General features: G+C 45.0%; 5 protein-coding genes across 9 annotated transcripts; 2 read left to right on the top strand and 3 right to left on the bottom strand.

Moving 5' to 3' along the window:
* Window positions 1-1,858: 1,858 nt before the first annotated feature.
* Window positions 1,859-3,761, bottom strand: LOC120455870 (intraflagellar transport protein 57 homolog). 2 transcript variants are annotated; one of them, XM_039642354.2, is made up of 4 exons: window positions 3,436-3,761; window positions 2,608-3,370; window positions 2,034-2,194; window positions 1,859-1,959 (listed from the first exon to the last, which is right to left on the bottom strand). In XM_039642354.2, the coding sequence occupies exons 1-3, from the start codon at window positions 3,730-3,732 to the stop codon at window positions 2,037-2,039; spliced, it is 1,218 nt and encodes a 405-aa protein (XP_039498288.1). In that variant the 5' UTR covers window positions 3,733-3,761; the 3' UTR covers window positions 1,859-1,959; window positions 2,034-2,036. The 2 variants fall into 2 exon arrangements, with proteins under 2 accessions (XP_039498288.1, XP_039498280.1); XM_039642346.2 differs by having other exon boundaries at window positions 1,868-2,194.
* Window positions 3,762-4,284: 523 nt separating this feature from the next.
* On the top strand, window positions 4,285-7,202 carry LOC120455608 (protein Spindly). The gene is made up of 6 exons (XM_039641992.2): window positions 4,285-4,886; window positions 4,942-5,107; window positions 5,174-5,389; window positions 5,448-5,589; window positions 5,730-5,828; window positions 5,883-7,202. Exons 1-6 carry the CDS (start codon window positions 4,368-4,370, stop codon window positions 7,042-7,044), a joined length of 2,304 nt encoding a protein of 767 aa, XP_039497926.1. The 5' UTR covers window positions 4,285-4,367; the 3' UTR covers window positions 7,045-7,202.
* Window positions 7,175-9,643, bottom strand: LOC120455618. 2 transcript variants are annotated; one of them, XM_039642012.2, is made up of 2 exons: window positions 7,490-9,643; window positions 7,175-7,429 (listed from the first exon to the last, which is right to left on the bottom strand). In XM_039642012.2, the coding sequence occupies exon 1, from the start codon at window positions 9,482-9,484 to the stop codon at window positions 7,490-7,492; it is 1,995 nt and encodes a 664-aa protein (XP_039497946.1). In that variant the 5' UTR covers window positions 9,485-9,643; the 3' UTR covers window positions 7,175-7,429. The 2 variants fall into 2 exon arrangements, with proteins under 2 accessions (XP_039497946.1, XP_039497937.1); XM_039642003.2 differs by having other exon boundaries at window positions 7,175-7,438; window positions 7,490-9,642.
* A 1,840-nt stretch (window positions 9,644-11,483) lies between these two features.
* On the top strand, window positions 11,484-12,959 carry LOC120446328 (neuropilin-1a). Of its 2 annotated transcripts, none has more exons than XM_039627245.2 (3): window positions 11,484-11,792; window positions 11,871-12,399; window positions 12,471-12,959. In XM_039627245.2, the coding sequence occupies exons 1-3, from the start codon at window positions 11,582-11,584 to the stop codon at window positions 12,952-12,954; spliced, it is 1,224 nt and encodes a 407-aa protein (XP_039483179.2). In that variant the 5' UTR covers window positions 11,484-11,581; the 3' UTR covers window positions 12,955-12,959. The 2 variants fall into 2 exon arrangements, with proteins under 2 accessions (XP_039483179.2, XP_043861924.1); XM_044005989.1 differs by having other exon boundaries at window positions 11,550-11,796.
* Window positions 12,960-12,985: 26 nt separating this feature from the next.
* LOC120446304 (myosin-11) lies at window positions 12,986-15,323 on the bottom strand. Of its 2 annotated transcripts, XM_039627225.2 has the most exons (3): window positions 14,256-15,323; window positions 13,829-14,182; window positions 12,986-13,777 (listed from the first exon to the last, which is right to left on the bottom strand). In XM_039627225.2, exons 1-3 carry the CDS (start codon window positions 15,162-15,164, stop codon window positions 13,178-13,180), a joined length of 1,863 nt encoding a protein of 620 aa, XP_039483159.1. In that variant the 5' UTR covers window positions 15,165-15,323; the 3' UTR covers window positions 12,986-13,177. The 2 variants fall into 2 exon arrangements, with proteins under 2 accessions (XP_039483159.1, XP_039483151.1); XM_039627217.2 differs by having other exon boundaries at window positions 12,986-14,182; window positions 14,256-15,321.
* Between the last annotated feature and the right edge of the window lie 459 nt (window positions 15,324-15,782).

Genomic DNA, 15,782 nt, shown 5'->3' with positions numbered 1-15,782 from the left:
GAGCAAGAGAGGCAGCTGCCTCCCACAAAGCGAAAAGCAGCCGAAGCGAAAAAACGAAGCCCGAGAAAGCCGAAGGCTCCAATCAAGCAGCAACACGAAGAACAACAACAACAAGTGAGACAAGCGACAAGAGTGAGAGCTGCAGAGAGAGAGGCTACCCTTTTGTTGTTGCGGCTGCCAGTCACTCGGTCTCCATCTCATTCTCATGCGCTCTTTTCTTTCTGTCTCACTGGAATGGCATCCAGTGAGAGCGAGAGCGAGAGGGGGATAGAGTTGAAGGAGCCCCACCGTGGGAAATGAACAGTAGTCGTCTTTGGGCTTTTTGCACCACCAACAACAACGGCAATAAGAGCAGTGTGCGCAACACAAACAACAACAACAGCAATGGGTAGCAGCCAGTTTACCGACGTTCCTTCTTCCTCCTGCTCTTTCTCCTCCCACTGCCCCCTCCGCCGCTTCTCCCCCTTGCACTACGCTTTTGTTACTGTTGTTTTCTTGGTTGAGTGAGCTTTTGCAATTTCTCTGCAGCGCTTTGTTTTTGTTTTTGTTGTCGGCGCATTTCAAATAAGCCTAATAATAATGCAATTTATGCCAAGTGGAAGCAGTGCAGAAAGATGCCAAGTGAAAGAAAAAGAGAGAGAGGCGCAGATGGAGATGAAGAGAAAGGTGAAAATCACTAACATTCCTTAAAATTACCAAAAACATAATTTGAAGTTCTAAAAATGAACTTAAAAATATCCCTTCAAGTAGTAATTTCTTATATTTCCATAATTTTGGTTTTTCACATATTTACTTTCGCATTCCCAGCAGTTCTTCGAGTGGTCTGCTTTCCAGTTGTTGTACTTATGCCGAATTTCCATAGTTGGAAAATTCCCAGCTTATTTTCCATATATTTCGAGTGGCTGGCTCTGGGGGAAAAACCTTTTAGCACCTTCGTCAGGCCGCAGCGCAAATCACAACAAGTTGCGGGCCAATCCGCGCACACATTTGGCCAAAACACATGCAACGGCAGGAACTCCGTTTTGGCTTATCAGTTACCGGGCCAAAAAGTGGGCAAACAAGGAATCGCGCGGGACATGGTTTAGAATATGGGATATGGTATTTCAGATGTGCAAAGTGGGATGCAGGGGACAACACCTCTTTACAGCGTTTCGAGGGTTTTCCAGGTTCAAATTGGTTTGCTTAGGCTCTGAGTGCGGTTGCACTGCAAAAAAACTTGTTGATTTAGTATTGGTTTTACATGCTAATTTAAGATCCATTGCTTTTAGTTCAAAGGCTGACTAGCCAAGCTCAAAACTTGTAAAAAGACCTTCATTACTTTGGGTAATAGAACTTCTTGCACTGCTTTCTCGCAGTGCACGACGATGTAAGAGGTAGTTCTGTGGTAGTTGCGGCGTCGTCGGCGGCTTCTTTGGTCAAGTACGTGCGCCACGGACCTCCGTACCGTTATCTCCGATCGATCGGCGATCGTCGAAGGATAAGGATCGCACGCGCTTGTTGGTGCAACTACACCCTCGTTGTGTGAGTTTGACTGTGTGTGTGTGTTTGTCCAAGGAGCAGATAACAAGGAGGTGATAATTGACCGCCCAATTGGCTTGGCAACCAATTACGAAACTTATCAGCGGCACCGGCAATCGAATCAAACGATCGTCAAAGCGGGCGGGGTCAACGCCGGTGGTCCAACTGAAGATCCCCTCTTTGCACTCAGAAAAAAGTCACACACTGAATGTTCTTACTCTTGAAAAAGAATTATATGCTCCCGAAGAAACTGAATTATAATTTAAATTATTAAGCATATAACGTCATCCCAGTAAAACGATGGCATAAATTCAAACATCTTTAATAAAAATAAACCTTCCTTATCAGCGTATTTTCTCGCAGTGCAGCTATCTCCTGCAGAACCAGTGCAAACGAGAGCAACCGCACACCCATTCGCGAGGTGTGAAAAGATCGGGCTGGCTGGTAGGGATATATATACAGATATATGTATGTACCATTTAGCATGCTAAGTAGTGCTTATCAGCGGGGTATACGTTTTATGGGTTGTTTGCCAGGTCGGTGGTTTGGTTCTGCTGCAACTGCCGCACCATAATGTCCTGGTCGTGGGCATGCACCAGCAGAGCCACCTCCAGATTCAGTTGCGCAATGTCCTCCTTCAGCTTGGCGATCGCTTTCCTGATCTGCTGCACCGAACCTGATAAGAAATCGGAGAAAAATGGGAGAGCCAATGGGATTAGCACTACATAGCATTGTGGGTGGTTTCCAAAGGTATTGGGATCTGTGATTTTCTGTTGACCAGAATCAGGGATCTACGATGGCAAACAGACGACGTCCTATCATTGCAGGGCAAATAGAGTGTGAAAGGTGTCGGTGTTAAAGGTATGAGGCCCCCAATCTGAACTATTGTTATATTTGCTTTTGAAGGGAATGCTAATGCTCTGCTCTTTATAATCTATAACAATTCCATTGTGAGAATTGCTACCCTATTATCACTTTTTAAAAATTCTATAAAAAATGAAAACATATTCATGTGAATATTATTTAAAATTTGTCTACTGTTTCTGTTTAATTTTGATGAAGATTCCCTCCCCAACCCCTTATACTCACTCCCATCCGACATGGCCTGTCCACGTCGCTCCATTTCCTCCTTCTTGAGCTCCTGCTCCATCATGACCTCGTTGAGCTCTGTGGTCTGCTTCTCCATGTCCTCCTGCAACTGATTCTGCGCCGACTGAATGGTGGACAGCTCAATGGATAGCTCCTTGAACTGCTGAATCAGGGGCTTGAGTTCATTATTCAAATGTTTTTCGCGACTTTCGATTTTTTCCAAGTCAAAAGTAAACTCGCTGTGGAGTTTCTTTAGTTGAGCCTCGGCGGTGTCGGAGATTTCCAAGATGTTCGCTTGTAAGGTCTCCATCTGACTAATGTGGGTCCGCCAATCCCGGGCGTCTGCTTTGACGAATACCTTCAATTGTGGCAGCACTCGTTCCAGCTCCAGATGCCACTCCTGATGATCGCTCATGCGGGCATCCAACTCCGTATTCCGCTCATCCAGGTTGACATCTCCAATGGATTTCTTCTGGGGACGATTCAACCAATTGAGCTGCCGGAAATTATGCGCCTCCAACTCCATGTCACTATCATCACTTAGGGCGGCTGCATTCTGCTCATCCTCCAGTTTCTCCAATATGATCTCCGCATTGTCCTCCAGGTAATCGCCCAGGAACTCCTCCTCCTGGGCGATGTGCAGCTTCTGGTAGCCCACCTGGGCCACCTTGCAGGCTTGCGTGGAGAGCACATCCAGGACAGACAGACAGATGGGTCCAGCTCCACGTATCAGCTTATTGGGCTGGAAATCCACTGGCACATCCTATAAAAGGAATGATAGTATGTAAGAAAGGCATGTAAAAATCCAACTTTGGATTGAATACTCACAATCTCCCCAAGCATTTTAATGATATTGGCGGCCACAGTGTTGGGATCATCGTACTCCTGTGGCCGCTCCATATCCTTTCCGAGTTTCTTGCATAGCCACCAGCATATTAACGTAAACATATAGAATTGCTCTCCGGGATTTGTGGCCTTTACGAAATAGAAACGCGACAGCGGTTTCAGTTTAAATTCCTTAAGCAAATGCTTTTCGTAGTTGAGTAACTTTAACTTTTCCAGTAAGTCATCGGACTGAAAGTTTTGCAGCTGCTGGGATTTCTCCTGTCCGTCATCTTGCTGCATTTTAAAGCTCTTATTTTTGTATTTTTAAATAAAACAGTGTTAAGTGTGAACCAGCTGTTGGGAAAAACAAAATAGTCGCCAAGGTAACGATATGTGGGTAAACACACAGAGCGCATGCGTCCTAGATCGTAACTTTTTAATTTATATATATTTAAAAACAGTTTTTTAAAGGTGACTTATTTTGTTACCTTTAAATTTTTCTTATAATTTTTTATAATAAAGTTTAATTATTAAAGCGCACAATATTCAAATATGCGTTGAGTTACCGAAAGAGGGCGGCACCTTCAACTCGTTAGCATGCGCTTCAACCAACTTATTTTGCTGCTGCGCTTATAGCGGTAATAGAAGTAATATTTAACTTAAAATGAAGCAAAATTTATAGTTAAATTTAATTTTCTTAAATTAGTGAGACATTTTAATGCCAATTTTTAAAAATGCACCTTCTTTCCGGCAGATGGCGCCACCTGATTATGTAACAACACTGTTAATGTGCGCTTACCAGCACAAATCATTCTGTTAAATGTCATCGATCAACACTGGGAGCAATCAATAGCGATAACTTACACAGTGAAATATCGATACTACGATTGTCGGTTTGAAAATATAAAAACTTGGCGTCTTTTTAAGCAAACGAAATGTACAAAAACTTGGACCTAAACACGCTAACCGTGGATGACATCGTGGAGGAGTACAAGCTGCTGCACGATCGCCACCAGCAGCTTAAAGATCAAAGCGAAAAGGATGCGCAAAGGATTTATGAGCTGAAAAGGAATCTGGACACCGCCCTGGCCGCCGAATCGTATTTGACCCAGGAACTGGAGCAACTGAGTAGCCAGCCGGTGGCCAGCAACTCTGGAGGGAATTGCCAGGAACTGGAGGAACTGCGTCGAAAGTTTAAGGCTCTAAAAGAGGAACAGGATGTACTGCAGCAAGACTACGACGCCAAGGTGGAGGAGACCAACACGCTGAAGGATAAGCTGGCTGCCGCTGAAAAGGAAGTGGCGGATAAGTCCGCCTCCAGGTCAAATGATCTCCACGAGGACTGTTCGGCCCGTTTGAATGCCTTGGAGCTTGAAAACTCTGAGCTGATGCAAAAGCTGGCGGAATACGAGGATTTGCGCGTCACAAACACCCTGGCGGTGGCTGAAAAAGAGGTAGAAATATCCATCAAAAGTATCTAACCATTTTAATAATACCCTGAATTTCCAGAAAACCATCGAGTGTCTGCAAGATCGAGTGAGCTGCATGGAACAGAATCTGAACTGCAAGCGGGATGAACTGGAGGAGAAGCTGCAATTGCTGGAGAGCTGCCAGGAGCAGCTGGTGGAAGCCAATGCCAAGATAGCACTGCTTACTTCCGCCCCTGAAAACAATGGTAGTTAGGAACAACATAGCGCCTTAAAACTAGTTCTTAAAAGTGTTTATTGTACTATTTTTAAAGACCGCAAGGGCAACTCTCTGTTCGCCGAGGTGGACGACCAAAGGCAAGCGATGAAGCAGATCTTGGCGGCCCAGAAGAAGAGCTATCTGGAAATGAAGAAGACCTTCACGGACAGCCAGTTTGAGATCAGACGTCTCAAGCGGGAAAACGTGGCCATGCACACGGAGCTGCAGGCGTGCAGCACAATATTTTGCAGTGCGGACAAGACTTATCAAAGTGAGTAACCGATATCCATTGGTCTGTAAACAAGATTAATTTTTCCCATTTTCCACAGATAAGCTGAATGAGCGCATACGGCAACTGATGTCTGCCAACGACAGTCTGGAACGGCAGCTAAATCTCTCCCAGGAGCGACTGCGCCAGATGGCCAGCGAGAAGTCGGTCACCTGGCTGGACTCGATGTTGGATTTCTGCAAGTATGAGTTGCCCCTATTGGTCGACACCGCGCTGTCATCGCTCGGCAATAAGTTGCTGAGCCTCACCAGCTACGGCCTGTTCTTGCTGACCAGTTAGGTAGCCTCCACACCCCTAATACCTAATCCTCATCCCCATTTAGACGCGAAACGGACGAGCTGAAGGTGCAGTTGCACAGCATGCGCATCCAGAAGGCCGGACTGGAGGAGCGAATGCGATCCGTCCAGCAGGAAATGGCACGGTATACACTCCGTCCTTATTTGCTTTTCCAAAACTAATTTATTTATATTTCTAGCTGGAGGTTTGAGTCCCTGAAATCCCGCTGTGTGCTCATTGATCGCGAAAATCTGCTGACTGAGCATAAGATCGGTTTTAAGCCCATGCAGGCCATGGAGTTTAACATCAAGGAAGCGGAACTTAAGTCTGCGTTGCCTCGCATTGTCAGTGTAGCCGCACAATCTCCAAAAACATCTTTAAAAACGGCTGCAGAAACCACAACCAAGTCTCTACCAACTGCAACTGAAATTATTCTTCTTGACACGCCCTTGAAACCTGTCATTAAAGAGGAGTTTGTGGAGGAATTAAAACCAGCACTAAAAGACACATCCGTAGAAGTCAAACCGGAACTAGAAGAATCCGAAAGCAAGGCTTGCATAAATAAACCACCCATTAAAACAGTTATGGGTGTTAAAATAAAACGGGAAATCGATTTAAACTTGGAAAAGAAAGACGCGGTTGATAACAAAGAGGAGTTGGAAACTCCAGAACTAGTTCCCCAACCGCAGGCGAAAGGCACTCCAGTCGAAGCCAGAAATGATGAAGTTACACCTCAAGTGAATAACCACCAAGATGAAAACGAAGAAACGGATTTGAAATCTGAAGAAACCCCGGTCAAACCTTTGATGAAGGGTACCCCAGTTAAGCAACGACTGGGAGGAATAAAAGTAAAGTCCAACGAAGAGTTGCTGGAAGCAAGGATGCCTGGCATGGTAACGCCTGCAAAGCCGCAGCGCAAGGGCACTCCTGTGAAGCTCATAAAGCTGGAAATGGAAACGGAAGACAGTGGCGATGAGGCGTCCAAAGAATCTCCCATCAAGCCAGATGGAACTCTGAGCGTTGAAATCCTGGACAGTTCCACGCCACAAAAACCTCAGCGCAAAGGAACTCCTGTGAGGATTCCCGTCATTAAAGACTCGACCAACGCTAATGTGCGTTCCATCCTCAGCAAAAAACGACAAGTCTTCGGCGAAGATTCGCAAAAGGCGGTGAAGTTTAGCGCAAACGATCCAATTGTCCACAATTTGAGCCCACTCGAGAGATGTCTAGATGGGGAGACCACCAAGGAAAATGACAAGCCAAATGGAATTGAAGACAACAAGGACGTAAAGCCCACAATTAAGAAACCAAACATCATTCGGCGTATTGTTGTAAGCTCCCGTAAACCAATTATGAAATGATTGCATGATTCCGAATGAAAATTTAAAATCGCAATTAGACTTAGAAAAAACTTAACAATTAATTACAACGCAGGGCACAGCAAATCAGCATTAGAGCATTACAATTATGAGACTATGAACTAAAAGAAACTTAGCAATAAAAACAAATCAACAGTTTATTTATACAGTCGAGCTTCTTATATAAACTACATTAGATGAAACCAGCAGGCAACTTTATAAGAAGTGTCATACGGAATTCTTTTCCTGGTCCGAGTTCCGTATGACACTTACTGGAAAGGTACTGCCGTTGTGCGACCCTAAACTATAAGAGTATATCCAGATTTTCCATATTTTCTTGGGAAAACCATCTTTCTTGTTAACCCACGAATTCCAAAGCCAAAGGCAACTGAAAGTCCTAAAATTTAGAAATGATAATTGAAGTGACTATATCAAAGATGGATTCTACCTAGGAAGCATCTCTCAGTTCATCAGGTTTTGGCACCTCCTCCACAAACGACAGATGATCGTAGATGGGAGCCGTAGGGCAGGAAGTTGACGTCGGCCCATCACCCGTATCCCCGTTCTCATCCGCCTGCTCCTTGATTTCTGCGTAAAGTTGATAGGGCAGCTCAGCTGGTAGGGACTCGTAGGTGACATGATGGGTGCGGGAGCAGGTGGATTCCCTGTGACCAGTGCAATTGCAAATCGAGGTACCTCCACTCACTGGCGTCTCGTATCCATCTGGCAAATCGGTTTCCAAATCCACCGGTGTACATGAGCCGCCATTAGCAATGGGATAGCGCACTATGTCCACGTGATCCACAAACCTCGGGCCACTGGATGATTTTTCGCCACCAAAGCAGGGCAATCCCGAGGAGTAATAGGACAAGTGGAAGAGTCTCTCGCAATGGAGGTATAGATACAGCAACAGGAAGAGGAATGCGATACCCAGAGGCAGCATAAACACTATTATCAACGCTAAGGATCGCTGACTGCGGTGCAGTTCCACGGGGTTACCGTAGAGGACAGTAAAACTGGAAACATTTCCGGGTGGATGTGGCACGGGAACCGCAGAGTCTTTACCATTGATCCTTACGTGCATGATCCTCCGCACCTTGGGCGGTTCATCCGAAGGCGGTTCTTGAGGTATACAGCTCAGGCCATTTATATTGATGTGGGATATATACTTGGAGTACTGGAATAGTCGGAAGAGTTGAGGTTGCATGTGCGAGAAATTCAGCATCCACTGGCAGCTCCAAGGATTGCCATCGATGGAAATGCGAAGCTGTGGATTCCAGAACGGCAGATCAGCATTTTCAGTATCCTGGAAGCTCATCAATTCATTGGATCTCAGGTCTATATGGTGAATGGTTGCTGGTGAAATCAAGCCCAATTGGTAGAGGGACAATGAATGAAAGAGGTTTTCCCGCAAGTGAAGACTACGAAGACTGATGGTCCTATAAAACCAGGTGAAGTTCAGGTGCTCCAATTTATTTCGGCTCAAATCCAATGTCTGCAGGGTGCTGGGTCCATTTTCGAAACTTATGCTAAACGAAGATAAGGCATTGCCACTTAGGTTTAGATAAATAATATCCAAATTGTGTGCTGGTTGCAAAGCAAATTCCTTCAGCTGGCAATTCGTGATGGTTACGTTCACCAGTTTCGCTATGCCTTCAGTCAGGTGCAAAGCTCCTGGTTCAATGGGCGTATCCTCGATGACCAGATCCGTTAAATTCTCTGGCAAGGTCCTTAGGAATCCATCCGTAATTTTTTTTATATTTAACAAACTAAGCCTTTTCAGCAATGGCAGCTGCTCTAGAATTTGAACTTCGTACAGGCCCAAGTCTTGTTCGTCCTGTATAATAAGTTCCTCCAAGTCGGCACCGCTTTCAAAGTATTCAATGTACTTCAGGGAGTTATGCTGCAAGTGGAGTTGCTTCAGATGCGGCAAGTTCTGGAAAGTATTTCCACTGAATGTGCCCAATTCGTTGTCTCTGAAAGCTACTGCAGTAAGGTTGGGGATCAGAGCTCCTCCACAACTCAGTTTCAGTGTGGCACATCCCACAAAGCGTTGGATCTCGAGACTTTCCAGATCCACACAATTGTCCAGGTACTCCAAGCCATAGCTCGAGATTCCCAGTGGTGGTGTTTGAGAGCCATCCAGCGTTACATGCCGCTTGCCGGCCACTCTTTGGGCGCCCAAATCGAAGTAGTTCGTCTCCATGGTGCCGTTTTCACTGCAATCTATGGCCAGAGGCAGCCCAAAATCGTTGTGACTCCTTTCCGACGCAGCTGTCATATAGAGCGTTGCCCGAATGACGCAAGCCGTGGGCAACGATATTGATTCGTTCGCGGAAGACATCGCATCGCCAGCTGCCCGCACGTGTGACAAAATCAGCGATACGACGACAACGAGGAAGACGCACTGCGTCATCGTCACCGAAAAATGCGACCTGCCCATCGGAGCGTGTCGCCGGGTATCCGCTGCTAAACTATCAAGCTCATCCGTGTCCGCCCGCCTTGTGTGCGAAAATCAAACTGCGGCTAGTACAAATCGCCGAGCGACCCTCACATTGGAAAATTCAAAATGAAAAGCCGAAACACCTTTGGCTTCATTTCAATATAATGCTCCCCGCTGGCCATCTCCGAACATTTGCTACCCTCTGCTCAGAAATGGCGAGGTATGCTGAGTTCTTTCAGCTTTTGGCAGAGTTTGTTTGATTCAGGAAAGCATATCAAAAGATTAGGTAAATGTAGTATGCTTTTAGAAATAGATTTAGTAGAATTGTTAACTACATTACGTTCTTAGAATTTAGTTTACCTTTATGTAGAATATAGCGTATATTTATATTTGTATATATTTTTGTATGATATTTTTAATGACATAACAGGTACCATTTGTTCGCCAACTGGATCAAGCTGTTTTAATATTAAAAATGATTTCTGAGAGAATCTTTGTTTATATTTAGACCGTTCTCTGCTCTCAGTTTCTCCGCAGAAGAATGCTTCCTATTCTCTGCGCAGTGCACATTTCTTTCTTTTTTTTTTTTTCTTCAGCTGTCATCGGCCCCAATTCTCCCGCCCCCTCAAGTCCACAGGCATCCCCAAAAAACCAGCCGATTCCAAACACTTTTCGCACAGAATCACACTCCAAAATGGGTGGGAAATATGTTTACGTATTTATCCTTCTATACAACACACGATCGATGGGAAAATTATAGGCAAGTGAGTTTCTCAGAAGCGAATTGTTTACATTTGTATTTTAATTGGCAATTGTTGGCTGCGTACTTTGGCCTGGAATGAGATCACAAAATTCCAAATTAGCCACAAATGTTGTATAAAATAAGAGGAAACGTCACCAACGACAACACAACTATTTAATACTTATAGCCATTAAAAAACAGTAAATCAAATTCTATGGCTATTTATACCCGTTACTCGTAGAGTAAAAGGGTATACTAGATTCGTTGAAAAGTATGTAACAGGCAGAAGGAAGCGTTTCCACATATAAATATATATTCTTGATCAGGATCAGTAGCCGATCTGGCATGTCGTCTGTCCGTCTGTCTGTCCGTCTGTCGTCTGTCGTATAACGTCGAATTCAGAACTACAAAAGCTAGAAAGTTAATATACAGACTCCAGGGACATAGACGCAGCGCAAGTTTGTCGATTCAGGTTGCCACGCCCACTCTAACGCCCACAAACCGCCCAAAACTGCCACGCCCACATTTTTGAAAAATGTTTTAATATTTTTTCATTTTTGTATTGGCCTTGTAAATTTCTATCGATTTGCAAAAAAACTTTTTGCCACGCCCACTCTAACGCCCACAAACCGCCCAAAGCTGTCACGCCCACACTTTTGAAAAATGTTTTGATATTTTTTCATTTTTGTATTGGTCTTGTAAATTTCTATCGATTTGCCAACAAACTTTTTGCCACGCCCACTCTAACGCCCACAAACCGCCCAAAGCTGTCACGCCCACACTTTTGAAAAATGTTTTGATATTTTTTCATTTTTGTATTGGTCTTGTAAACTTCTATCGATTTGCCAAAAAACTTTCTGCCACGCCCACTATAACGCCTACAAACCGGCAAAAACTGTGTTCAAGACTCTCCTTCTCCCTTCCACTAGCTGAGTAACGGTATCAATAGTCGACTATAGCTTCTTTTTTTATATTTATAATTTTAAGAAGTAAAAGGACTGATTTTATCAGTTTTTTCAAAACTCACAAACTCTTTTAATTACATAGAACTTTAAACTTAAAAACCCTGTAGAGCTACGTTACTCACGATCTAATTGTTGGTAAATTTCCTTCGTAATGTCATTATTCAAGATAAAAATAATAAAATTTAAAGATTGTATTTGTGCTGATAAGGAACATATGAACTCATCTTGCTTACGCTCACCATCTACATTTAAGCAATAGAAATGGAACACAGCTCAGCTCCACTCAGTCGTTGTGTTTCTTCGGAGCTTTTAAAAACATGAGTATAATTTTGGCGGAGTAATTTCTTTGAATCACGACAATCAGTGTATAGAATATTAATTTTTTGAGCTATGAAATTGTTCTGGGCGCTCCTCCTGCTTATATCGAGTGTGAGCCGAACAAATGCTCGATGTCTAGAATCCATTCACCTGGAACATGGTTCGATGGAAATAGTTAATGGATCCATTGTTTTTCATTGCGATCAAGGATATTTCCTACAAGGATCGAAGGTGTTCACCTGCGATCGCGGTATTCCTCGAGGGAAAAAACCATTTTGTGCTAGTAGGTGAATATTATTTGTAATAAAATGCTAGAAGTTTCTAAAAGTAAGTAAAATCTACCTAACTTATTAACTTTTAGAGAACGGTTGCCAGGAATACGAGCAAATTGAGAACGGATTTGTTTTGAGTTCCCCTATGAAAGCCAAAATCACATGTTTGGATGGCTATGGGTTGGTTGGAAATCGCATTGCCTACTGCGATGGCAAGAAGTGGAGCACCCAGTTGGGAACCTGTGGGTTGAGAAGCCAGACATGGAATGTCTCCTGTGATTTTGAGAGCGAGGATATGTGCGGTTGGACGGCGGAGCAGAGCTTCTGGGGAACCTGGAAACGGGTCAGTGCCGTGGCCGATTTTCACTCGGAAAGCACGGGTCCCCAAATGGATCACACATTCCAAAGCCACTCCGACGGACACTACGTGCGCATGGAGACGGAGAGCGATGCCTTTGGGAGCTACCACTTCCTGTCGCCATTTTATCCCAAGGAGCTAAGTTTCTCTACCGCCTGCTTTCAGTTCCACTACTTCATGTTCGGCAGTGGAGTGGGTAGTCTGTTGGTGTCCATCAAACCCGGTTCGGTGACCATGGAAAGCATGTTTAATACGAACAAGTATGTTGCTAACCAATTGCTCATTATATAGCTCTGATCTATACAGCAACATGATTTCCTTGTCCCAATAGCTTCATTAAATTCGAGAAGACTGGATCGCAAGGCGCCAGGTGGCTGGAACACACGATCGCCATCGATAAGATGGATGAGGACTTCCAAGTGGTATTCACCGCCACGGATGCGAGGTCCCAATACGGAGACATTGCCATCGACGACGTGAAGCTGATGAATATTGCGGAATGTCCTGATAGTGTGCTGACCATCGCCACAGAATCACCAGAAGAACCAGCCAGAGAATCGGATATCGGAGAAGATTCACTGGGCTACCAAATGGCGGACTGCACTGGTCGTTGTGGCCAAGTGGCTGTTCCAGGAAGGTACCTCAACGAAGGCTGTGGATGCCAGGAATCGTGTCTGGTGAACGGCAATTGTTGCCTAAATTATATCATGACCTGTCAAACTGATCTGTTTATAGCTCCGTATAATGAGAGCGCCTTCTGGAGGCTTTGGAATCTTTGGAGCAGTGACAGTAAGGTGGCTGTCGCACCAAAATAACTTAACTTCGCCCATACATTTAACCCAATCATTAAAATGACGTTTACAAATGTTGACGAGTTTACATAATCATTGGAGTGAAATAATTGGTGTCTTCTTAAGGGCTGATAATGTCCAGGCAACTTGATGGCACAGTCCAAGTGCTGGGAACAGTACCTTCAAGTTGCCTGGACAGCTGATGAGCCCAATCTAGTGCCGAGGGCTGTAGAGACCAGATCCCTGCTTAGATCGTGGCCTTCAGCGTTCGGGGAGCACCAAATCGACCGTTGCCGGAGCCCTGGGACAGCTGATTGATCCTGATCAGACTGGGTCGATGGGAGCCACCTGATGTCAAGTGGGCGATGCCAGCCGACCCACTGCCACTGCAACCGATGCCCGTAGCACCCTGATTCGTCATGGAGTAGATGTGCCGGCGTAGAACTCTAATGTGCTTCTGCGAGACCTCAAAGTTGTGGACCAGGGTGTGGAGTTGCGTCTGGAGCTCAGCTATCAGACTGTCCCGTTCCTGAATCAAACTGGACGTGGAGTTTTGGCTCCTGCTCAGCTTCAGTTCGAGATCGTAGATCTTCTTCTGCAGATCCCTGCGCTGCTTTTCGCTCTGCTCGCGATGGCGGCAAAGTTGTCTCTTGCTGCTCGTCTGGAGCTGCTCCAGCTGATCCTTCATAGAGGACAGCTCCTGGGTCAGTTTGCGCTTCTCCGTCTTCAGGGCCGAATTGTAGTTCTTGAAGATCTTCAGATCCCGTTCGGCCGCCTTCAGCCTGTTGATGGTGACCAGCTTTCGCCGGCCCAGTTCATCTATCTTCACCTTCAGCTGCATGGCTTCCTGTTGGAGGGCATGAAGTTTATCCGCCAGCAGACAATTTTCCCGCATTACCGTCTCGTACTTGGAGTGCTCGTCCCGCATCATTTTCGGCAAATGGGAGACACTCTTCAGTTTGGTGTCTATCTTCGATCGCAGACTGTCTATGTCATGGTAAATACTTGACTCCAACTGCTTGTTATTCACGTGCAGCTTCTCGATCTCCTGCTTTTGGGTGCTCATGATGTCCTGGGCCTTCACACACCGCGTGTGGTAGTCGGCAATCCTCTCCTGCTGCTGCCGAATGAGCGTCCGAAACTGGACTTGCTCGCTCTTCAGGCCCTTGATGGTGGTCAGCAGCTGGCCTAGGTCTCCAGATTCCCTGTCCCTTTCCCTACCCCGATTCCTTTCCTGCTTGTACTTGTGATCCTGATTGAGAAAGAAGGCAAAGCAAAGAGGTAACTATTACTGGTTTCAGGTAACTATTACTGATGCATCCTACCTGTGTGGTGTTGATCACGTCCTTCAGCACATTGTAGACGTCCTTGAAGGAAGCGGGCTCCCTCTCGCGATCATCCTGCTCCAAAGATCTTTTCCTGCGCTTCGCGTGCCGGTTCGCCAGTGTTTCCACAATACGACTGTCAAAAACGCTGCTCACCTGTGATGGAAGATCGCCTTTGTGTTGATGGTGCTTCCTTTCGGATGCATATTTCTTTGTATCGATTTCCTCACAGGAACTGTGAACAGATAGAACGGTCATGAAACTGGTATTGCTGCGCAGGATTTGGGGACTCTTGCGTCGGATGGTCATTTGCGAGGTGACACTACTGGCAGAGCTATAGAAAGCATCTGGATCGGCCTCACTTTCCAAATCCATTTGCGAGGCTTGCTTCCGGCTGGACACGAACTGTTTGTGCTTCTGCTGCATTTCGCACAGCTCGTGGTTGATTTTCATGTACTTCTCCTCCAGATCTTTGGTGCTTTCGTTGTAGTCCTTGAGCTCCTGCTTGTACTTGCTGAGTTCCTCCTTCAGCTTGCTGCCAATGGCTTCCGAGTTCTGCAACTTCCTCTTCGAGACCTGAGCCTTTCGGTAATCTTCCGGTTCTCCATCACTCATGATCAAATTGACCTCCTTGCTCTCCCTGCTGTTCTTGGGCAACTTCGCTATGCTGGGACTACAGTGCTCGCCGAAGTCCAAACTGCTGGCACTTCCTGTATCCTTCACTTTGGAACTCTGCCTGGAGAGGCTGGCATAGCTGCTCTTTTCCTCGGCCTGATCTTCGTTCTTCCCATCCAACGCGAAGTCCAGTCCCATCGAGGTGTTACTAGATGATATTCCTTGGCGATTTCGTGGTCGGAATCCAAGTGATCGTTGTCTGGTGGCTAATGGTCGCCTGGATGGCTTTAGCATCTACGAAAATTTAGCCTATTTGGTTAATGTTGCACTTGTGTAATTTTTTGCACTGTTTTTGGCGAACAGAGAATTTTTTTTTAAAAACCTTATGACACATTCAGTTCCCAAAAATATTAATTTTACGTAGGACGTGACGAAAGTAATTTGATAGAAAATTGGATATTACGCCTACTCATATGGCAACTGTCATCGCTGTTACTCCAATTAATTTAAAAAAAAAAATTTTTTTTAAATATTAAAGAAACACATTGACTTACATTGCCATGAAAAGTAATAAATATATATTTAAAATATTCCTATTGATTATTTTTTTCATTTCCCATTGCATACTATTACATTAGGTACTTAACAAAGAATTCCAGTTTTTTTTCAACATTTTTTTTTATTTAAAATTATTAATTATTTATTAAGATATACCATCTCCCTTAAGTTGCACTGTGTTTTGATTTTGAACCAATTCAAGTAGCGGCAGTAGTAGATATAGTTGTTCGTTTCGCCGAATAAGTACCTCGACACACACTCCTCCCTAAGGACACTCTCTTGACCATCCTGGGAGCTAGGGTGTCGCCACTCCACGTCGACAAAGCAACTCCTTGTGCCCAACCCAGTGCTCCG

This window comes from Drosophila santomea, chromosome 2L (assembly GCF_016746245.2).
Source record: "Drosophila santomea strain STO CAGO 1482 chromosome 2L, Prin_Dsan_1.1, whole genome shotgun sequence".
Classification (NCBI taxonomy): Eukaryota; Metazoa; Arthropoda; class Insecta; order Diptera; family Drosophilidae; genus Drosophila; species Drosophila santomea.
The sequence above is the reverse complement of the archived record's forward strand: the minus strand, read 5'-3'. Positions and strand labels throughout refer to the sequence as shown.